We start from the raw sequence: 24,730 nt of genomic DNA, 5'->3' as shown, positions 1-24,730 counted from the left end.
CGTGATGGCGTCATTACGTCAGGCTGAAACTTAGAAGGAGAGCTGCGTCACTTTCTCACAGGGATGACGTCACCAGTCCGGCTCAGCTGTGTGTCTCGGGCTTCCTGAGGCTTCGTGTTACGGCGTCGTGCACACTGTGAGCGGAGACGCAGGTATGACGTGTGGCTGTAGACCTGGTGACTAGTGAGGTGGCACCGCGTGCCCTGCTGTGCTGCATTCCCTATGGTGTGCTGTTTATCCAAGTCCCTCATTGACATGTTTAGTATCACTCCTCTGCAGCATTGCCTGAGCCCTCTGTACAGTATATAGTGAGGGCAGTACAGGTGGTGGAACATAGAGTGGGAATTACTAAGGGGCCCCCATGGTGTTGTCCCAGCTGCAAAACCCCCACAGACTAGATACCATCACATGTTCTGTGAATAATACTCTTAAAGGGGTAGTCCACCCAAAAAAAAATTCTTTCAAATCAACTGCTGCCATGAAGTGACAGAGATTTGTAATTTACTTCTATTAAAAAATCTCAAGCCTTCCAGTACTTATCAGCTGCTGTATGCCCAACAGGAAGTTGTATTATTTCCAGTCTGGAGAGCAGGAGGGGTTTTCTATGGGGATTTGCTCCTGCTTTGGACAGTTCCTGACATGGACAGAGGAGGCAACAGAGAGCACTGGGTCAGACAGGAAAGAGAACACTACTTCCTGCTGGACATACAGCAGCTAATAAGTACTGGAAGACTTAAGATTTTTTAATAGAAGTGAATTACAAATCTCTGGCACTTTATGGCACCAGTTGATTTGAAAGAAAATTTTTTTGGGTGGACTACCCCTTTAAAGGTTCAGTCCAGGCAAAGTATAAAAAAAAAATTCTGGACAGCTGCCGTCTTGCTTTCTGTTATGTCATCACAAGAACTGCCCGCGCAGCCAATCAGTAGTATTTCCTCTAGTGACATCACAGGAACCAGGATGTAGCGGAGACCAATGAGGGACCAGGACAGATGACGATAACTTATATCACTGAGGGATTAGGTTACACAGTGGTGATATGATGAGACTTTATCAGATTTATGGCCCATCTAGATGCTCTAATGGCTTTCTTATAAGGAGCACCAATCTTATTATTCGGTACCGCGTTTCCCCGAGAATAAGACAGTGTCTTATATTATTTTTTGCTCCCAAGGATGCGCTAGGCCTTATTTTCAGGGGATATTTTATTTTTCCATAAAGAAGAATTCACATGTCACATGCACAGCAGGGACAGCGTACGGTATGGCAGCATCTGGCCACCAGGGGAGCTTACCACAGCTCATACAGCACAGCAGGGACAGTGTATGTTATGGCAGCTTCTGGCCACCAGGAGAGCTCACCACAGCTCATACAGCACAGCAGGGACAGTGTATGGTATGGCAGCTTCTGGCCACCAGGGGAGCTCAGCACAGCTTATACAGCACAGCAGGGACAGCGTGTGGTATGGCGGCAGGTAACAGGATAACAGCAGACTGTGTGTAGCTGTGGTGGTAGGGGACAACAGGGATGGCGGCAGGCCATCCCTGCACATTTGTGCCTTCCTGCACATTTGCAAGTGACAGACGCGGAAGGGAACATTATGTCCTGCAAGCAGCTGCTTTGCAGGTGATGGTGAATGTAGGAGAAAACGGCGTGGGCTAAAAAGAATCACAGCCGCATGCCCTAGTGTACTGTTCGGCGGCCATGCTTTCAGACAAAAACTTTGCTAGGTCTTACTTTACGGGGAGGCCTTATATTTAGCAATTCAGCAAAACCTCTACTAGGTCTTATTTTCAGGGGATGTCTTATTTTCGGGAAAACAGTATTAATCGGTTTAATTAGTCTTCACTCCATATTTTACAGGCTGAGCGATATGAGCGATCACTAGATTATTTGTGCTGCCCTTTAATTTCTCAATTGTAAGCTGCACATCACCTGTCCATACAGCAGGCCTGTGGAGTTGAAAATAGTTTTGGCTGGAGTTGGAGTCCGGGAAAAAAATGTACCGACTCTAGCTTTAAAAAAAATCTTTCAAATCTTTTATAATTGAGTTTTCTTATGAATTTTATAAATGTTCCTCATCATTATATTTTATGTTTTATCAATCTAAGGAGCTTATTTATAAAGACCAGAAGAACACTTTCTCACGTACCTTCAGTTTCCTCTATATTATATAGAGACTGTGCCTATTATAGTATATCTTGTGGATACTTAAAGGAGTTGGCCACTTTATAGTAAAATAGTTCAGTGTACAGTATTAGTAAGTGTTCTCACTGTATATACTGACAGCAGCTCCCTGTGTACCTCATAGAGCTAATATCAGACTCCCCTCCTCCAGGCTGTGCTGTCCTGCTCTGTGGTGAGTCTGTCCATCAGATGGCTGACATGGGGGAGCATGTGACCATGTCCTATGCCCCAGTGTCCTCCATAGGCATATACAGTCTTGGTGGTGGACACTGGGGGGTGGGGCATGGTCACATGCTCCTCCATGTGAGCCATCTCATGGACAGACTCGCCACAGAGCAGGACAGCACAACCTGAAGGAGGAGAGGTCTGATATTAGCTCTGTGATGTACACAGGGAGCTGCTGTCAGTATATACAATGAATGCACTTACTTATACTTTACACCAAGCAATTTTACTATAAATTTAACCCTTTGAGGACCAGGCCCAAAATGACCCAGTGGACCGCGCAAATTTTGATCTTAGTGTTTCCGTTTTTCCCTCCTCCCCTTCTAAGAGCTCTAGCACTCTCAGTTTTCTATCTACAAGCCATGTAAGTGCTTGTTTTTTACAGGAATAGTTGTACTGTGTAATGGCGTCATTCATTTTACCATAACATGTATGATGGAATTCCAAATATATTATTTATGAAGATATAAATTGGTGAAATCGCAAATAAGAATGCAATATGGTAATGTTTGGGGGGTTCCTGTGTCTACGTAATGCACTATATGGTAACAGCGACATGACACTATTATTCTATAGGTCAGCCCGAACACAACCATATGCAGGTTACACAGATTCTCTAATGTTATATATTTTTTTTTTTATGAAATCCGTTTTTTTGCCAATTAAATATTAATAAAATGGGCCTATTGTGACGCTTATAACGGTTTTATTTTTTCACCTACGGGGCTGTATGGGGTGTCATTTTTTCCGCCATGATCTCTAGTTTTTATTAATACCATATTTGTGAAGCTCGGACGTTTTGATCACTTTTTATTAATTTTTTTTAATATATAATGTAACATAAAATCGGTAATCTGCGCACTTTTTCCCCTCTTTTCGTGTACGCCGTTTACCGGTCGCAATGACGCTTGTTATATTTTAATAGATCGGACAATTACGCACGCTACGGTATATTATATGTTTATCTATTTATTCATTTTTATATGTTTTATTTATATAATGGGAAAGGGGGGTGATTTAGACTTTTATTGGGGGAGGGGATTTGGGGTAGTGTGTTAGTGTTTTGAACTTTTTTTTTTTTACACATTTGAAGTCCCTTTGGGGGACTTGTACATACATTAGTTTGATTTTTACACTGATGAATGCTATGCCATAGGCATAGCATTGATCAGTGTTATCGGCGCTCTGCTCATTGAGCCTGCCTGTGCAGGCTCAGTGCAGCAGAGCGCCGATCGGACCGCACGGAGGCAGGTAAGAGACCTCCAGCAGTCCGTTTTACCGATCGGGACCCCCGCAGTCACACTGCGGGGGTCCCGATCGGTAAGTGACAGGGGACTCCCCCTGTCACTTACACTTAAACGCTGCGGTCGCGCCGCGATCGCGGCGTTTAAGGGGTTAATGACACGCGGCAGCGCGATCGCTGCAGCGTGTCATTACCGGTGAGGTCCCGGCTGCTCACTGCAGCCGGCCCCCACCTCCTATGAAGCGCGCTCCGCTCCGGAGCGCGCTTCATAGCGGGAATAACACCCATGACGTAAGGTTACGTCATGGGTCGTCTGGGGACAGACTTCCATGACGTAACCCTACGTCCAGGGTCGTCTAGGGGTTAAAGAGTCACTGTCATATTTTTTTTTTTTGCAGAAATCAATAGTCCAGGCGATTTTAAGAAACTTTGTAATTGGGTTTATTAGCCAAATCTGCCATTATCTGCATGTAAAAAGCCTTTTCCCAGGTCCCCCCCTCCTTCCTCTTTTTCATCCACTCTGAAAAATCTGAAAATTGTGACTTGTTGCAGGAGACGTCCCCTGTCTGTTCTAGGGAGAGGGGAGGGGGGAGGAGGAAGGAGGGAGTTAGCCGGCAGCAGAAAGCAGATAACAGAGGATTACAGGCATGGAGCTGGGTGACAGCTGTAATCTGAGGTCAGACAGGTCACTGGTGATGGTCAGAACAGATAACGGGTGAGGGATTTGTAGATTAACTCTTTGTTGTCCTGTTTTGGTCTTTTCTTTAGCTCTCTCCATAGGAGAACAATGAAGACAGGGGGGAGAGCTTCAAACTGCTTTTTCATGATAAAAATGCATTTTTCGGATAATAAACCCAATTACAAAGTTTCTTAAAATCGCCTGGACTATTGATTTCTGCAAAAAAAAATTTCACGACAGTGACACTTTAAAGCTAAATTTTATGTACCTTAAATTATGGAAAAGATATAATAAAATATTCTTTCATATGTAGTGTCTGCAATGCGGGAGTTGGTGGACCTGGGCCCATCCCCTGAGGGCTGAAGAATGAAGATCTCCTGCATTGGGCTGACTAAGATCTGTTTCCTGCTCTCTCTGTCTGTCTGTGTTGTGTTCTTCCTATTTATTCCATTGATGAAGCATGGTTACCTGAAAGCTCAACCGCTCTTGGTCTGTAACATCACCGGCAGCAACCGATACTTTCAGTCTCCGCTGGAAGTAGCCAGACTTTCTCCACGTAGTCACAACCAAAGTGATGTTCTCCAGGAATGGAAGAACTACAGTTTACAAGAAGGTGGCCTGAAAGACTCCCCTCGTGTAACAAACCCTCTACAGATTGGAGATATATTTATTGCAGTAAAGACAACGAGGAAATATCACAAAAGTCGCTTAGACCTTCTCCTGAAAACTTGGATCTCCAAGGCTAAGGAGCAGGTGAGGGACATGTAAATGTATGTGTTTGCATTTTATTTTGGGGCAAATATGAGTTTTTGCGCATTTTTGTGTTGTATTTTGTACAACATTTATCAAGGCAAATCAGCTACATTTCTATAGTTTACCACATTCGCCATTTTTCACTTTTTTCACCTAAAGGGGGCGTGGTTTCAGATTTATCATGTGCACCACTGCTACCCTAGCATAGTTATTTTAGCCAAGCTGTTTTAGGCAAAAATTGCGCAAGAAATATCAAGGCACTTGCACCAAATAATTTTTGTGCAACAACCGTAAACTTTGCACAGCCCATAAAAGCACCACCTGCTCAAAAATATTGTACAGATGATACACTTCCCCGCAAAGTGTTTCTACAGATACACCTTTGGGATCATTAAACACATTTTAGCTTTGCCTAGAATTGCTCTTTTTATAAAGTCTCTTAGAAGGAAGCTGTCATCGATTTCATGCTGAGCCATAAGTTATTAGGGGGGCCCAGCAGTTTCTCCTACCCCACCAGCCATTTGATAGATTTCTCTCTGTTTGGGTGTATGGAGAGATCAGTTAAGGGCAGTGGGGTGGGGAGAAGCCACAGGGGACCTCCTCAGTGACTAGTGGTTCAGGCATCAAGTAAGGGATGACAGGTCCCTTTTAATATTTTGTTAATATTTTTTCAACTTTGTCAACTGTATTACATAGTGTGGTAAATATGCATATTCATTATTCATGTATCTTCTAATGTCCTTACAGACCTTCATATTTACAGATTGGGAAGACCAAGAACTGCGTCAGAAAGCAGGTATGACATTAGATGATGACTGTTACTTGTGTACACTACATGACCAATCTTAGGGCCCTATTACAAGGGACGATTATCGGTATATCGTTCAAATTTAAACAATATTCGTTCTGTGTAATTGCAAGCAACGATCGAAAAATCGTTTGTGTGTCGTTGATTTAGATCAGAACCTAAAATTATCGTTAATCATTCGCTGTAATTCCACATTCGTTCGCTCAAGTTCCGCATTTGTTCACTAATCGTTCAGTGTAATTGCACATTGCCCATTGTTTTGCTAATATCAAAAGGAATAAAGGATCATAGTAACGATCGTATCTAACGACCATCGTTCTGTATAATATGGCTAACGATTTCAGGTTAACGATAAACAATCTCGTTTGCGATTGTTAATAGTTAAAAATCGCTTTGTGTAATAGGACCCTTAGGTAGAGATCTAAGAAGTACACCCATAGTGTTTGTACATAGAAACATAGAAGATTGTCGCAGAAAAGACCTTCATGACTGCACCGGCATCCCTCTCTTATGTATTGTATTTTGGAATGTGATACTCACATGGTGCTAGAAGTTGTTTATGGGTAGCTTCACACACACCGTATCGCAGTGAATTTTGATGTAAATAACTGAACACAGCATCAAATCTGCTGCGCATCGGTCATGTGTGTTAGCACCCTATACGTGGAAAAGTGTTCTTGCACACTGGATAAGAAATGCTATTATTTAGTCATATAAGTTACATTATTTAGCTTCACTGATAACAGGTAAGGCCCATTCTGCCAGGGCAGTGTCTACCTCATGGGCGGAAAGAGCTTGCGCTTCTATTGAGCAAAAATGCAAAGCTGCTGCAGCTCTCTGAGGGCAGGAATAGTGAAGGCGAGGAGAGCAAACATTAGTGTTACCGGTTAGATGGTTTCTCCAAAACCTTTACGACAGCACCAGCATCCCTCCCTATTGTATTGTATTTTTGAATGTGATACATGTTGCTACAAGTTGTTTATAATGCACTGGTGATAGTGGGGAGGGGGTGGGCTTTTAACATTTATTGTTTGTGCTTTTCCTTTCCCTTAGGGTAAGAGTTAACTTCTGTGGTGCTATTGTGAAGGTTTCAGAGAAACAGTTTTACCTGTAAGACTAAGGGCCCTATTACACCAACAAATATCTGACAGATTTTTGCAACCAAAGCCAGGAACAGACTAGAAACAGGGAACAGGCCATATAGGAAAGATTGAGATTTCTCCTCTTTTCAAATCCATTCCTGGCTTTGGCTGTAAATATCTGTCAGCTATCTGTTGATGTAATAGGGCAACTTGACCTCAGAATAACCCTCCTATCATTGCAAAGAAGCTACAGTGTTGCAGATAAAGCCAGTCAGGGACTTGTTTACATCAGCTGTCTCAGAAAGGAGGGTGGAGGAGGGGGGGAGAGGCTCACATACAGATTTTTGTGTTTTCAGCAGAAAGCAGCATCTCTGAACTGGGGGAAGGAGACTGAATAGATAATAACTAGAGATGAGCGAACCGGGTTCGGGTTTGAGTCCATCCGAACCCAAACGATCGGCATTTGATTAGCGGGGGCTGCTGAACTTGGATAAAGCTCTAAGGTTGTCTGGAAAACATGGATACAGCCAATGACTATATCCATGTTTTCCACATAGCCTTAGGGCTTTATCCAACTTCAGCAGCCACTGCTAATCAAATGCCGAAAGTTCGGGTTTGAATGGACTCGAGCATGCTCGAGGTTTGCTCATCTCTAATAATAACAAGTAGGGAAGGAATTGTTAGTCTCACCATGAGCAGCAACATTTCAAAAGTTATGTTTGAGTGGAATACCCCTTTAAGCCAGTCATTTAAGCATTATTGATAATTTTCACTTAAAGGAACATGGCTGAGGGTTTATGAGACCATCGCTCAGGTCAGGTAAAGTATTAAATTAAAGGGAAACAGTCACATTGAAAATGTAGTCAAGGCTGCGGGCAGTATGTTATAAAGCAGCTGGAGCTGAGAGGATGGATATATATGGATTTTTTGGGAAGTTCCTGGATAGCTTGTCATTTATTTATGTAAGTCTCTGCTTATTTTCAGCCGAGTAACTATTTAGGTGGTGCTACTTCATGAGTAACAGCTATCTGTGTGCATGTAGAAAGTGGTCTCCAAAAAAAATAAAAAAATTATACCGTATATAACAAGAATTTTAATGTGCAATATTCTGATGACTTTGCCCCAGGCAATGTTTACCATTCCAGATTCCAATAGCTTTTGTGCTTTACATCTTTGCAGCCAGTGTATGACATGTTGGTCTTAGACTTAACCCTTGGAGTGGACACAGGGGCACACTGGTACTAGTCATAGCTAATCTGTAATATTTCATTGTAATTGCACAGGTATTATTATCTTGTGTCTTTTACAGGGATGCAGATGGTGAACACCAACTGTTCTGCAGTTCACACTCGCCAGGCTCTGTGTTGTAAGATGGCCGTGGAGTATGACAAGTTTGTGTTGTCATCCAAAAAGTAAGGACTGATCTGTGCAATATCTGCAGCCTCTAATAGAAAGGGCATGTTCAAGCATATTACCCCTCACCTTATTTAATTACCTTCATGGATTTTGTTTGAAAGGTGTCCTGTTGAACAAAGTCTTTATAAGAATTATACTAGATGTAGTAGCATTGGGTCTCACATCTTAAAGTGTACTTTATAAAACAGTGAAACTTTAAGAATCAGAAGAATGGAATCTTTAGCAAACTAAGATAAAAGGGGACTTAGATTTAGGTAAAAAAAAGATTAAATGCTCTTGGCTACATAGTAGTATGATTTATAATTATATAAATCTTATGCATGGTAGGATATTGTGTTATATGGCTATGGATAGACACTGAGAGAGAACCATTCTTTCTTATTCCAGGTGGTTCTGTCATTTGGATGATGACAATTATTTGAACTTGTGGGCCTTGCTAAATCTTCTATCTGAATTTCCACACAATGCTGATGTCTATGTGGGAAGGCCAAGTCTAGATCATCCCGTAGAGACCCTGGACAGAGTTAAAGGAGATGGCGCAGTAAGCATACATTTTTATTATTAATCTATAACTATATAGTTCTAAAGAAGTAAAGATCATCAGTGTAGATCCAGTACCCACAAACCAGGGCTGGTTAGTCAGAGTGCAGTACATATTGTGTAGCTGTGCTTGGTACTGTGGATAAGCCCATTGAAATGCATGTAATCAGCAGAAATTGGTTATCTAGATCAGTGATTTTCAACCTTTTTTGAGCCGCGGCACCAGGGGCTGGCTGGCAAGTTTTAGCCTGGGGGGCAAGCACACAGCACTGGCCCTTGAGTGACAGGCTAGCGGCCCATCTTTCAAGGACCACTCTGGCCCTTATCTACTATTATCCTCCCCAAATCGGTGCAGGGAAAGTAGATGCCACAGGCGCCACAGAATCATAGTATTGGGGTCAGTGTTCCCAGCCACGAACATCCCTTGTGATGTGAAGGCCAGCCCCAATACTCTAATCAAGATGTGTGAGTCCCATCGCGCACCTTCAACCCCGTATCAGAGCCATGTCTCACCTCTGGTTGAGATGTCTCAAGCCCCTGAGTACTTCTTTAAACCTAGTGCTTTCTCACATGCTATATAGTATGTAATGAGAGCTATACCAAGATATACATCTATTGGATTAAAGGGAACCCAGCTCCAGGTGTGCACCATAGTACCTTGGGGTTGCCTTTACACAGAGAGATTTATCTGACAGATTTTTGAAGCCAAAGTCAGGAACAGACCATAAACTCCATTCCTGACTTTGGCTTCAAAAATGAGTCAGATAATCTGTCTGTGTGAATGCACCCTGGCTGCGTTCACACTACGTATATTTCAGTCAGTATATGTATATTTCAGTCAGTATTGCAACCAAAACCAGGAGTTGATTAAAAACACAGAAAGGATCTGTTCACACAATGTTGAAATTGAGTGGATGGCCGCCATTTAATGGCAAATATTTGCTGTTATTTTAGAACAACGGCTGTTATATTGAAATAATGGCCGTTATTTACCGTTATATGGCGGCCATCCACTCAATTTCAACATTGTGTGAACAGATCCTTTCTGTGTTTTTAATCCACTCCTGGTTTTGGTTGCAATACTGACTGAAATATACGTAGTGTGAACGCAGCCTTAAAAGTGTCACTGCCGTTAGAATTTTTTGGCAGAAATCAATAGTACAGGCAATTTTAAGAAACTTTGTAATTGGATTTATTAGCCAAAAAATGAATTTTTATAATGAAAAAGCAGTTTGAACCTCTTCCCCTGTCTTCATTGTTTTCCTATGGAGAGAGAGATAAAAGACAACAAAACAGGGCAACAAAGAGTTAAATGTACTGCCACATCAGGGATCTCTCCTCTGATGTCACCACTGACCTCTCTGAACTCTGAATAGCCTCTGAATAGCTCCCCCCCGCTGTGCAATCCGTTCTCTGCTGCAAGGTAATCTCACTCCTTCCCCCTTCCCCCTCCCCTCTTCATAGACCAGACAGGATCCTACTGATAAAAGAGATGAAAACAGTCGAGATTTCCTGATTCTGAGGAGTGGATAGCAGAAAGGAGAGGAGGGGGGGACCTGGGAAAAGGCTTTTTGCTTGCAGATAATAGCAGATTTGCCTAATAAACCCAATTACAAAGTTTCTTAAAATCGTCTGGACTATTGATTTCTGCAAAAAAATATATATATATATATATTTAACGACAGTGACTCTTTAAGGTACCATGCTGTGTACCTGGTGACCTTGATATCAGTGCTGTAATCATTTAAATTGCCCTTCTGGTTCTCTTATCCTGTTACAACCATCAGCCCTAAGGGTGCCTTCACACCTACCGACTCGCAGCGTTAATAACGCTGCGAGTCGGCTAGGTCCTGGCAGATCACTGTCATTACATACACGCAGTGGTCTGAACGACCGCTGCGTGTATGTAAACCTGCCGGCCGCTTAACCCTTTCTGATGCCACCCGCCTGCCGCTCCAGCTCTGTATACATTACCTGTCCTGTTACCTTACCCCCCCTCTGAGTATCCATATATTAGTTGGGCCACCTCTGTGCCCCAATAAACTAAAAAGCCCCTCTATGTGCATCCATATAGACATCAGGACCCTTTATGCCGCCAACAGAGTAGCTGGGTCCCCTATGTGCCCCAGTAGACTAGTTAAGCCCCTATCTGGGCATGCCCAATACTTGTTAGGCCCTTCTGTGCTCCCATACAGTATTAGGCTATGTTCACACAACGTATTTTTTCGTATTTCTACGGCCGTTGTTGCCGATTGCAAGAACGGCCGTAGTTAATACGAAAAAAATATGTGTGCGATCTGTCTATGGGATCCCGGCCGGATCGTATACACATAGTATACGCTCTGTCAGGGATCCCTTGCGGCGCCGCAAACAACTGACATGTCAGTGCACACTATGAAGCAAGCAGCTGCGGCCGCTCGCTTCATAGTGTGCAGTGGGGAGTTCTGATGTGGGCGCACGCTGAAGTCTGCAGCCATAAAGATCATCTGGTCAGTACCGGCTGGGATGATCTTTTCAGAGCCTGGCCGGGTCACGGAATGGACAGTCTCTTACTATAGGTGCACATGGCCTGAGTATGTAGTGCCCCCTCTGTTACCCCATATAACATGCTATAGAGTCCATATATTGTAGAAGGACCCTCTGTGTAACAACATGGTAATTAGGCCCCCTCCAAGCATCCATACATTAGGTAAGACCTCAGGGTAATACCCCCCCCCCAGGAGACAGCCCCCACCATTAATATTATTTCCCCTCTCCCCCATAAATGTCAACCCCCTGGGAACTAGTGGAAAGCCCTCACCATTAATAGCAGCCCCACCTCCATTACATGATTGTTGTATGATAACATGATTGCTGAAATAGAAATCAGCACAGCTCCTCTTCTCCCCACCTCAAGCCTGTGACGTCACTAGAGTGGGAGGCCGGGAACAGTGCGGTGCGGTGATTGACAAGGCAGGCAGCCAATGGGCTGTCTGCTACCAGTGCGCCTTGGATTCCCGTCTGCCGGTATCCCCGCTCCTTTACATCTGGGCCGGGCAGGGACGGACACAGAATACATAGGGCCCCTTTGCAAAAAAGTTGCCTGGGCTCCCCTATAAGCAAACCATGCCACCACATTCCTCCCACACGCCGGAGAATTAGACACAAACGGATTTATGTACACACACATATATATATATATATATATATATATATATATATATATATATATATAAACCAACAAAACACAGTAATCACTGAACTCAAGGAGAACAGCGAAAAAAATTCCAATGAAGTACTCAATCAAGAGTCTCCACTGATGCCCCCAAAAATTTAAATATGCAAAACAAGAGTCCGTGGAGCCTCAGTTACGAGTCTCAAAACACGGGATAGCCAGATATCTCTAGCCTGTTGCCAACGGGGTGCCTCCATGATGGGGAGAGCACCACACCACCCTGATAAATAACCCCTTAAGTCCCACTCGGTTGCGAGTATTGGAACATAGACAGGGAAACAACAGGGTGGCCCCTTTTGTCAATGTCTAACTCAAGGTGCGAGTATTGCGATCATGACAAGGGCTTGCAAAGGCAGGCTTCCACCCACAGACAGCCGTTTTGGGGTTTTTGCCCCTCGTCAGTGTGGGGTAGGATTCTGGCTAGTTGGGGCAATGAAAAATCAACCAACAAAACACAGTAATCACTGAACTCAAGGAGAACAGCGAAAAAAATTCCAATGAAGTACTCAATCAAGAGTCTCCACTGATGCCCCCAAAAATTTAAATATGCAAAACAAGAGTCCGTGGAGCCTCAGTTACGAGTCTCAAAACACGGGATAGCCAGATATCTCTAGCCTGTTGCCAACGGGGTGCCTCCATGATGGGGAGAGCACCACACCACCCTGATAAATAACCCCTTAAGTCCCACTCGGTTGCGAGTATTGGAACATAGACAGGGAAACAACAGGGTGGCCCCTTTTGTCAATGTCTAACTCAAGGTGCGAGTATTGCGATCATGACAAGGGCTTGCAAAGGCAGGCTTCCACCCACAGACAGCCGAAAAGGCTGTCTGTGGGTGGAAGCCTGCCTTTGCAAGCCCTTGTCATGATCGCAATACTCGCACCTTGAGTTACACATTGACAAAAGGGGCCACCCTGTTGTTTCCCTGTCTATGTTCCAATACTCGCAACCGAGTGGGACTTAAGGGGTTATTTATCAGGGTGGTGTGGTGCTCTCCCCATCATGGAGGCACCCCGTTGGCAACAGGCTAGAGATATCTGGCTATCCCGTGTTTTGAGACTAGTAACTGAGGCTCCACGGACTCTTGTTTTGCATATTTAAATTTTTGGGGGCATCAGTGGAGACTCTTGATTGAGTACTTCATTGGAATTTTTTTCGCTGTTCTCCTTGAGTTCAGTGATTACTGTGTTTTGTTGGTTGATTTTTCATTGCCCCAACTAACCAGAATCCTACCCCACACTGACGAGGGGAAAAAAACCCCGAAACGGCTGTCTGTGGGTGGAAGCCTGCCTTTGCAAGCCCTTGTCATGATCGCAATACTCGCACCTTGAGTTAGACATTGACAAAAGGGGCCACCCTGTTGTTTCCCTGTCTATGTTCCAATACTCGCAACCGAGTGGGACTTAAGGGGTTATTTATCAGGGTGGTGTGGTGCTCTCCCCATCATGGAGGCACCCCGTTGGCAACAGGCTAGAGATATCTGGCTATCCCGTGTTTTGAGACTCGTAACTGAGGCTCCACGGACTCTTGTTTTGCATATTTAAATTTTTGGGGGCATCAGTGGAGACTCTTGATTGAGTACTTCATTGGAATTTTTTTCGCTGTTCTCCTTGAGTTCAGTGATTACTGTGTTTTGTTGGTTGATTTTTCATTGCCCCAACTAGCCAGAATCCTACCCCACACTGACGAGGGGCAAAAACCCCGAAACGGCTGTCTGTGGGTGGAAGCCTGCCTTTGCAAGCCCTTGTCATGATCGCAATACTCGCACCTTGAGTTAGACATTGACAAAAGGGGCCACCCTGTTGTTTCCCTGTCTATGTTCCAATACTCGCAACCGAGTGGGACTTAAGGGGTTATTTATCAGGGTGGTGTGGTGCTCTCCCCATCATGGAGGCACCCCGTTGGCAACAGGCTAGAGATATCTGGCTATCCCGTGTTTTGAGACTCGTAACTGAGGCTCCACGGACTCTTGTTTTGTATATATATATATATATATATATACACACCCCCCACACACACACACACACGTGTATATATACACCACACACATATACATACACACCACACACACATATATACACCACACACACACACACACATATATATATATACACCACACACACGTATATATACACACACCACACACATATATATACACACACCACACACACACACGTGTATATATATACACCACACACACACACACACACGTATATATATACACCACACACACACACACATATATATATATATATATATATATATATATATATATATACACCACACACACACGTATATATATATATACACCACACATATATATATACACACCACACACACATATATACACCACACACACACATATATGTACACCACACACACACATATATACCACACACACGTATATATACACACACACATATATACACCACACACACACATATATACACCACACACACACGTATATATATACATCACACACATATATATATATACACACCACACACACATATATACACCACACACATATATATACACACACCACACACACATATATACACCACACACACGTATATATACACACCACACACATATAAATACACACATATATATATACACACACACATATATGTACACCACACACACGTATATATACACACACACATATATACACCACACACACACATATATACACCACACACACACGTATATATATACATCACACACATATATATATATACACACCACACACACATATATACACCACACACATATATATACACACACCACACACACATATATACACCACACACACGTATATATACACACCACACACATATAAATACACACATATATATACACACACACACACACACACATATAAACCACACACACACGTGTATATATATACACACCTTCATATACACAACACATGTATATAGAGACACACATTACATAGATATACACTAACCTCCTGTGTCTGTCTCTCTGATAGATGTTACAGGCCGGCAGCAGTGGAGGGGACAGGAGATCAGGCTGTACAGGAGGGCACACAGCTTCCTGCCATGCTGCTCTGGCACATAGCTCTGCTGTACTGGGCCTCCCTCCCTCTTCCTCTCTGCCCCGACACAGACATGGAGCAGCTTTAGGAATTGTGGGGACAAATTCTTCTTGTTTTATCCCCCTGCAGCCTCCAGACAGAGCTCTGCCACCATAGTGTCCCTGCAGCTAGAGGGTGCACAGGGACAGGGCTCCGGTCACTGAGCTGGGGAGAGGGGCCTGAGGAGGCAGGGCTGCCTGGAGCTGTGCCTGAGGAGACCAGATGCAAGTGGGAAGATAACCAGACATCTTGCCACTTGCAGAGCTGGAGTCTTCTACAGAGAGACAGGGAGTGATTGTCACTCACTGTTTCTCTGTCACAAGGTTATCTAGCCTGTCGGGAGTGTGTGTGGGGGAGGGGGCGTTCTGCCCCGGCGTCCTAGTGCTCCCTGGGCTCCTGCTGCTAATATAGCAGTCACAGCAGGGGTCGGCAGCAGAGGCAGAAATCATCCTCCTCCGGCCTGATGCTCGGTAAGCTCCCCCTGCGGGGCCCGGATGCATTTAACCAGTGGCCACATTGCGGCCCTGTGATGTGGTGGGGAAGACCGGCCCGGGGGGCACATGCCCCCCTGCCCCCCGGCCCAGCCCGCCCCTGCGCGGCACACTTTTTATACTTAAAAAATCCCGGGGCACACCACCAACCAAAATGGCACAAAATGACACTAAAACAGTACATATTATACATATAGTTAATAATATAGATTCTAAATGTATTTATACTCACTCAGTGTGAAACCTGGGCCTGTTTTCTTCTCCCCCCTGTGCTTCTCTCCCGTGCTTCTCTCCACCATACTTCTCCCCCTTGTGCTTCTCTCCCGTGCTTCTCTCCACCATACTTCTCCCCCCTGCTTCTCTCCTGTGCTTCTCTCCACCATACTTCTCCCCCCTGCTTCTCTCCTGTGCTTCTCTCCACCATACTTCTCCCCCCTGCTTCTCTCCTGTGCTTCTATCCCTGTGCTTCTCTCCCCATGCTTCTCTCCTGTGCTTCTCTCCACCATACTTCTCCCCCCTTCTTCTTTCCTGTGCTTCTTTCCCCCATGCTTCTCTCCTGTGCTTCTCTCCCCCATGCTTCTCTCCTGTGCTTCTCTCCACCATACTTCTCCCCCCTGCTTCTCTCCTGTGCTTCTCTCCCCCCATGCTTCTCTCCTGTGCTTCTCTCCACCATACTTCTCCCCCTGCTTCTTTCCTGTGCTTCTCTCCCCCATGCTTCTTTCCTGTGCTTCTCTCCCCCATGCTTCTCTCCTGTGCTTCTCTCCACCATACTTCTCCCCCCTGCTTCTCTCCTGTGCTTCTCTCCCCCATGCTTCTCTCCTTTGCTTCTCTCCACCATACTTCTCCCCCCTGCTTCTCTCCTGTGCTTCTCTCCCCCATGCTTCTCTCCCCCCTGCTTCTTTCCTGTGCTTCTCTTCCCATGCTTCTCTCCTGTGCTTCTCCCCCCTGCTTCTCTCCACCATACGTCTCCCCCATGCTTCTCTCCTGTGCTTCTCTCCACCATACTTCTCCCGCCTGCTTCTCTCCTGTGCTTCTCTCCCCCATGCTTCTCTCCTGTGCTTCTCTCCACCATACTTCTCCCCCCTGCTTCTCTCCTGTGCTTCTCTCCCCCATGCTTCTCTCCACCATACTTCTCCCCCCTGCTTCTCTCCTGTACTTCTCTCCACCATACTTCTCCCCCCTGCTTCTCTCCTGTGCTTCTCTCCCCCATGCTTCTCTCCTGTGCTTCTCTCCACCATACTTATAATCCGCCACTGATCGCTGCGCATTGCCGGGGAACAAAACACAGGGGCACCATAGTTTGGGGAACTTTCCCCCCGGCACACTGGTTGAAAATCACTGATCTAGATGGAATGTAGCCCCCAGGCATAATAGCATAGAGCAGCGGTTCCCAACCGGGGTACCGTGAGAACCCGCCAGGGGTGCCGCAGGATCCCGGTGGGAATTGTGACACTGTCACTTTAATATCCCTAGAAGCTGCGGCCGTGCAGCTTCTAGGGATATACTGGTCACTTCGATGTTCCTTTGAACATTCAATAGAACAGAATGTAGGAGCAGGACCTGTCAGCGTCCTGCTCCTACATTCAATCCCATAGGCTGCCGACACCTCATGTCACCAGCCTATGAGACACCAGGACATGACTTCTCCAGCAGGCGTGATGATGTGACGTCATCACGCCTGCCGGAAGTTCCGTCCCTGTGGCTCCCAAGATGGAGCCCGAAGAGAGAGAAGAGCTGCTGTCTGAATCCACACAGCCCGGATTAGGTGAGTAGGATTTTTTTTTTATTGGTGCGAAGCATGGGGGACATTATTACTAGGGGCAGCATGGGGGCATTATTATGATGAAGGGCACAGTAGGGGGTATATTATTAATATATGGAGGGGACAACAGTTTACATTATTATGAGAGGCACAGCATGGGCATTATTACTATATTGAGGGCACAGCAGGAGACATTATTATTATATGGGGGCACAGCAGGGGACATTATTACTATATTGAGGGCACAGCAGGGGACATTATTACTATATTGAGGGAACAACATGGGCATTATTACTATATTGAGGGCACAGCAGGGGACATTATTACTATATTGAGGGTACAGCAGGGGACATTATTACTATATTGAGGGCACAGCAGGGGACATTATTACTATATTGAGGGAACAACATGGGCATTACTATGGCGAGCTCAGCAGTGGGGGCATTATTACTATATAGAGGTCACATTAAGGGGCATTATTACTACTAGAGATGAGCGAACCAGTCCATCCGAACCCGAACGATCGGCATTTGATTAGCGGTGGCTGCTGAACTTGGATAAAGCTCTAAGGTTGTCTGGAAAACATGGATACAGCCAATGACTATATCCATGTTTTCCACATAGCCTTAGAGCTTTATCCAACTTCAGCAGCCACCGCTAATCAAATGCTGAAAGTTTGGGTTCGGATGGACTTGAGCATGCTCAAGGTTCGCTCATCTCTAATTACTATATTAAGACCACAGCAGGGGACATTATTACTATATTGAGGGCACAGCAGAGTTCTTATTACTATGGAGAGCTCAGCAGTGGGGGCATTATTACTATATAGAGGTCACATTAAGGGGCATTATTACTATATAGGGGGCACATTAGGGGGCATTACTACTATATTGAGGGCACAGCAAGGGAGTTATGACTATGGATGGCTCGGCACTGTGGGCATTATTACTATATGGAGGGCTCTCAAGGGGACATTATAACTGTGGAGGGCACATTAGGGGGTACATCAAGGGGCATTATTTGTATAGGGGGGGACACATCAGGGGACATTATCATTAAATGAGGGGCACAGCAGGAGTTATTATTAGTATATGGGGGATCCTACATACAGGGGACAACCCACATACCTACTCGCTTTACTGCACATGACACCAAACAGTGCATTTAGTACAGTTTGGAAGGCTATAGGAGGGAGAAAGGGAAGGAAGTTGCTGGGAAAAGTGCGGAGCCTAAAATGTCTGTCTGGGAGGTTCTGAAGAGACGAATTGTAGTTGGAAGAAATCGTCATGGTGGTCTGGGCCAGATGAAGAGCAAAAGGGAAAGTAATGTCTCAGATCAATGAAAACGTCACCTGTAAAACACTGAATGGCAGTTTTTCTATTGTGTAGAAATTATTTTTTAGGGGTGCTTCGAGCTAATTTTTTTCTAAAGGGGTCCCCGAGGTGGAAAAGGTTGAGAAGCGCTGCTATAGATCTTAGAGTGAGTGGCTCTATGTATCACTCTAATAGAGTAAGTGGCTCTATAGTGCATTATATCCTGGGAGTTATATGCTCCTGTTAGCTCCGTTTATGAGCCTCACTATATGCTATAATCTATTAGAGTATTTGTGCTCGGTCTGTCTGTGAGATGTTATATGATTAAATAATATCTCAACCCCCTTCCCATGTGGGAACATATATCATCACATAACTTCCCCACAGCATACACAGATCATATATCATATCTATAGGATTCAGCATATAATAAAGCTTTTCTTTTATGTTGCCAATCCACACAATGCCAGTACAATTGGAGCAGAGTCGGATACAATATCAGCTCTGTCATTGTCTGTGCAGTTGCTGTGACTATCTTGGCATGCGTGCTGCTGCCACTAGCCACAATCTCAATCAGTATGTGATGTCAGATGAGCAGCTGGGTGAAGTTATAGGCCAGGTCACACCACCAGTGGAGGAAAGGATGGACCAAGTGTCGACACAGAGAGCTGGGTAAAAAAAGATTCGGAGCACTCTGATGGAGAAAGCATGGTAAGTGCTGGGTGAGACATGCGCCATGCTCTCTGTAGTGAGGGGGACGTTATTTTTTTGTTAAGCTGCACAATAGCTTAACATACAGTATACTGGTATCAGACACAAAAAAACAGCCCCTTTTCAGGCTCAATACCAGACTTTTGGGGTATCGTGCATTTCTATTTTTGCATGAGGACTTTGTTAGGAATAGCTATCCTTGTATGACAGATATTGAAGGTGCAGTATTATTTTTCTGCAGGCTGTAGAGCAGCTGTATTATCCTGTCACTGGTTGTGATTTCAGGCATCTTTGAAGTTTTGGTTTGCAACTGGAGGTGCGGGCTTCTGTATTAGCCGAGGACTTGCCCTGAAGATGAGTCCTTGGGCTAGGTGAGTGTATTAAGATCCTTTTAGACTTAACAACCTTCTGCTGGCCACGGCCACAAACAGGTACCGCATGAACAATCACTGTATCATTCGTGCGGCCACTCATCCCTGCTTACATAGGGAGATGTGTGGCTGGACAACAATGATTTAAAGGCCTGGACAAAAGATGCCATCAGCCGAGGAGCCGCCATTTCCCCGCTTCTCAGCTGATAGCTGCCACTTTTACATGGGACGATTATTAGCCGAAGGAAGGTGTCTAGCAATGCTTCTTGCTGATAATCGGCCTGTGTAAAAAGGCCTTTAGTCTTCTCAGATCATTTAGGTTGATGTTCCACAAATGAATTCAGCCCTATCCCTCTCTTGCCTTAGTATGGGAAACTTCATCAGCACAGCAGAGAAGATCCGTCTACCTGATGACTGCACTATTGGTTACATTATTGAAGCAATGCTGGAAGTAAAACTACAGCACAGTAACCTGTTCCATTCACACCTAGAAAACCTACCACGGCTTCCACAGAACTCTTTGCTCCAGCAGGTAAGTACCTTGTGATGTAATTTAGTTTTAGGTCTGTGTTTCACTCCCCAAGTGTTACAGCCCTTCGAAGTTCAGAAGCTTCTCTGACCCTTTACCAGAAAATTCTGTAAATCACTAAGTGTTGTGAAAACATCGCAGGCAAGATCACTGTCCCCATAATGTACAAAAAAAATAAATCAAATTCGCAATCAACTGAAGGCTCCTTTGACCCCTAGATTCTTCCTGGGTTGATGGTCTGTGCAGATGAGGCACCCAACTCTCTCAGCATTTCAGAGCTGGGGACATGGATGGGCTGGTCCAAAGCACCTTCAATTTTTTAATAATAATGTTTATTGATATGGTGCCAACAAATCTTTAATCACTTTACAATTCCAATCATTCATAAATAATCGGGCTTTACAAAATAACCTACTAATTACTGAAAGAAGAATAAGGGTGCATGTCATAACACTCTCATATAGATTCTACCTCCTGTCCAGAGAGTACAATATAAAATATATCACATCATGTATATTCATAAGGAACCCAGAACATTACAGAAATAAACACATATAAACAGTACCAAAAATGACCACAAGGAGGTAGCATTGTTGTATCTGTCCATATAGTATAGCAACACTTTGGAATAGAATACAATACCAGTACTGTCTGTGGTGGTAGGGGCAGTCTGGTTAACAGTGTGTCCTTTCTGAAGATAGAAAGCAGGCAGGATTCAAAGAATTACATAGGGTTGTTGTCTGTCTTTTTCTCCGGAACACCAATGAGATGTACATTATTTCTTCTAAGCCTGTTTTCCATATTGCCTGTCTTACAAAGCAGAGAGGCATCTAGCTGGTCGTGTTTAAGCATGCTTTTGGCCAAGGGTGTGACTTTATACTCTAGGGCGCTAACCCATTCTTCCATTTTAGCACTGATCCTCCTTGGGTCTCAGAAAAAACATTTTCCACTATATAGAGCCCACTTGGCTAGTGAGGGAGGCTGAAGCCCCCACCATTTGGATCACTAGGTCCAAATGTACTTGGGGGTATATGGAGTCACAGAGTGCTCTTCCTTCAGCACATCTATACAGGTCTGTATGGTTGTACTCAGCGATTGGAACAATCAGCAGAACAAATATACAATTAGGAGTAAACTGCAGCACTCGCCAGTCTTTTTCTCTGACCTTATAGATTTTCAGAAGAGATACAAAGTGCAGGGGAGGGAGCACATAATTGCTATGGGACGTCCCAGCATTGGCCGTTCCGTGCATATGGCACTTCTTCCGTCACTCTAGACACCAAACATATTATTCCACTGGTCGTCTTTTAAACATTTAAGTGGCCTAATGTTAAATAAAAGGTTTTCTCTTAACAATATTATTAATCTTATTAATCTAATTTGAGTAATCGCTGAGCCCAAGCCTAAAGATATGCATAGCGTTAATGAACCACTGAATGCGTTATAGAATACTAGATGCTGATGGTTCAGTTTCTTATTTATACTGACATATTTGTTGTCAGCACTTCCTTCCTTGTGTGAACCTAAAATTGCTTCCTCATGCTAGCTTTAATAGTGGTCATTGATATTGATGATGGGACACAGTCATAGGAGCAGGTTAGATCCCTACACAACAAAAGGGAAAAAAATCATTCCTTAAAAGAGAAACCAACAGCAAGTTAAACAAATGTAAACTGCTGTTTTGTTACCGTAAGGATGCTGAAAAAGAAGTTAGTTTTTGGACCTTTTCCTTATGTTAAGTAGACTGTTTGGTGCACTGGGGGCGATACAACATCCCTTGGTGCACTGATTCACACAATCCTCTTCATGAATATAGAGGTGGCGCTCTGCAGTTATGTCATTCTGGCCGCTCGTTACTGCAGAAAGCTGGATGAATATTTATATGAGAGGGGAAAAGGTGGGCTGTAGTATCAGTGCATAAAATTGCCTACTTTACATATTAACAAAATGCAGGGTTTCTGAGTTTCCTTTAACCCCTTAGCGACCCATGACGTATCTGATACGTCATGGTGCCGCTCGGGGTGTTCAGAGAGGGGTCCCGCCGGGACCCCGCTCTGAACGGCGCTGATCCCGGCTGACACGTGCAGCCGGGCAGTGCCTCTATTAGCCGGCGCGGGTCCCGTTGCCGCGCCGGCTAATTAAGCCTCTAAGTGCAGCTGTCAAACCTGACAGCTGCACTTAGATGCTGTGCTCTCCGTGTCCCTGGTGTCTAGTGGGACGGATCTCCCCCCCCCGCGATGCGATCGCGGGGGGGGGGGGGGAGATCCGTTCTTCTGCCCGTGCCGGGCCTCAGCGTCGGAATGACGCTGATCCCGGCTCGGCAATAGATTGCTATGGCCTGCAGCAGGCCATAGCAATCTATGACCGATCTGATCGATCTTTGCTGTGTATATACACAGCATTGATCTCTATGAGAGATCAGTGCTGTCTATATACAAGTCCCCCAGGGGGGCTTCTAGTTAAAGTAAAAAAAAGTAAAAAAGTGTTTTTATTAATAAAAAATCCCCTCCCCTAATAAAAGTCCAAATCACCCCCCTTTTCCCATTTTATAAATATAAATTAATAAATAAATAAACATATTTAGTATCGCCGCGCGCGTAATCGGCCGAACTATTAATCACATTCCTGATCTCGCACGGTAAACGGCGTCAGCGCAAAAAAATTCCAAAGTGCAAAATTGCGCATTTTTGGTCGCATCAAATCCAGAAAAAATTTAATAAAAAACGATCAAAAAGTCGTATATGCGCAATCAAGATACCGATAGAAAGAACGCATCATGGCGCAAAAAATGACACCTCACACAGCCCCATAGACCAAAGGATAAAAGCGCTATAAGCCTGGGAATAGAGCGATTTTAAGGAACGTATATTTGTTAACAACGGTTTGAATTTTTTACAGGCCATCAGATAAAAGAAAAGTTATACATGTTATATATCATAGTAATCGTAACGACTTGAGGAACATGCATAACAAGTCAGTTTTACCATGGGACGAACGACGTAAATGCAAAACTCCCCGAAATCAAAACAAATTAGTTTTTTTTTTCAATTTGACAGCGCAAATGATTTTTTTCCGGTTTCGCAGCATATGTTATGGAAAAATAATGCCTGTCATTACAAAGTACAATTGGTTTCGCAAAAAATAAGCGCTCATATACGTCTCTAGGTGAAAAAATGCAAGCGCTGTTGACTTTTAAACTTAAAATGGAATAAGCAAAAGCGCAAAAACGAAAATTGGCTTTGACCTTAAGGGGTTAAAGAGGATGTACCACCCGGTACATCCTCTTTAACCTGAACCAACGGATCGATCGATCCGTTGGTTCAGGTTAAAGAGGATGTGCCTGGTGGTACATCCTCTTTAAGGTGCAAGGTTTGCCTAGCTAGATGTTTCTCACTGTAATCAGTCAGCTGGGATCTCCTATTGTCCATAAACTTCAGACATCTATGTGCTTCAGCTGTACAGTGATGCTCCTTAATCAGTGCTGAATGTATACATTTTTCAGGTGACTCTCAGCTATGGAGGTCCTGAAAGCAGAAGGAATGTTGTGCGTGTAGCTGGGCCCTTCAGCCTGGAACAGGATCCCACTCGGTAAGTCACATCACATGTAAACAGACTTGTACACTTTTTAAATGTATGCTTTTAATATTATCTCTTTTCTGCAGGTTCAAATCGGTCCATTGTTTATTGTATCCAGACACAAGCTGGTGTCCTCACAAGAAGCCTTCATCTTAAAGTGATCCTCAACCTGTCTACCATATGTGTTCCACCTTATTGGCATATTTTTTTATGTTTGCTTTCATGATCATGGCTTTGTCAATATTTCCATTTATTATAGCCAAAATAAATCCTCATCATTCTTCCTTCTTTAGGATCCTTTTCCTGCTTACTTCCAAACATCAGAGCTGCAATGGGTATTCATGTTATATGGTCACATTGAGTCTGCAAGAGACTTTCTTTGCACTGATTTGTCTGATCTTGCTCCTAGAGGATGTATTGTGTGCATATGCCCCAGTGGTGGTCTCAATGAAGATGTCTTCTGATCACCTGTCTGATCAGGCCAGCCATTGATATGAGTAGCCAACCCTGCAATGCATCCCCTCCCCCACCCCCCCCCACCCCCCCCCCCCGTGTGTCCTCCTAGGTAGGTTTCATGCACTTCAGCTCAGCCTATGATTTTCTGTCGGCAGTACGCTTGGGGTAATACTTTGTCGAAAATTCTATGCCAACAGCTATTTGTAATGTAATTTATTGAATCCACTCATCTGTACAGCATTTATTGTGAATAAAATTGTGTATTATTTTTTTC

At 44.2% G+C, this 24,730-nt stretch overlaps 1 protein-coding gene across 2 annotated transcripts; it reads left to right on the top strand.

Moving 5' to 3' along the window:
• Positions 1-11: 11 nt before the first annotated feature.
• RFNG (RFNG O-fucosylpeptide 3-beta-N-acetylglucosaminyltransferase) lies at positions 12-24,727 on the top strand. Of its 2 annotated transcripts, none has more exons than XM_069953694.1 (9): positions 12-136; positions 4,648-5,087; positions 5,835-5,883; positions 8,287-8,389; positions 8,781-8,934; positions 19,810-19,895; positions 20,262-20,427; positions 23,927-24,012; positions 24,087-24,727. In XM_069953694.1, the coding sequence occupies exons 2-9, from the start codon at positions 4,701-4,703 to the stop codon at positions 24,154-24,156; spliced, it is 1,101 nt and encodes a 366-aa protein (XP_069809795.1). In that variant the 5' UTR covers positions 12-136; positions 4,648-4,700; the 3' UTR covers positions 24,157-24,727. The 2 variants fall into 2 exon arrangements, with proteins under 2 accessions (XP_069809795.1, XP_069809794.1); XM_069953693.1 differs by having other exon boundaries at positions 13-152.
• Positions 24,728-24,730: the final 3 nt, after the last annotated feature.

This window comes from Dendropsophus ebraccatus, chromosome 14 (assembly GCF_027789765.1).
Source record: "Dendropsophus ebraccatus isolate aDenEbr1 chromosome 14, aDenEbr1.pat, whole genome shotgun sequence".
NCBI classification, from domain to species: Eukaryota; Metazoa; Chordata; class Amphibia; order Anura; family Hylidae; genus Dendropsophus; species Dendropsophus ebraccatus.
This window is presented reverse-complemented; position numbering and strand designations above follow the sequence as displayed.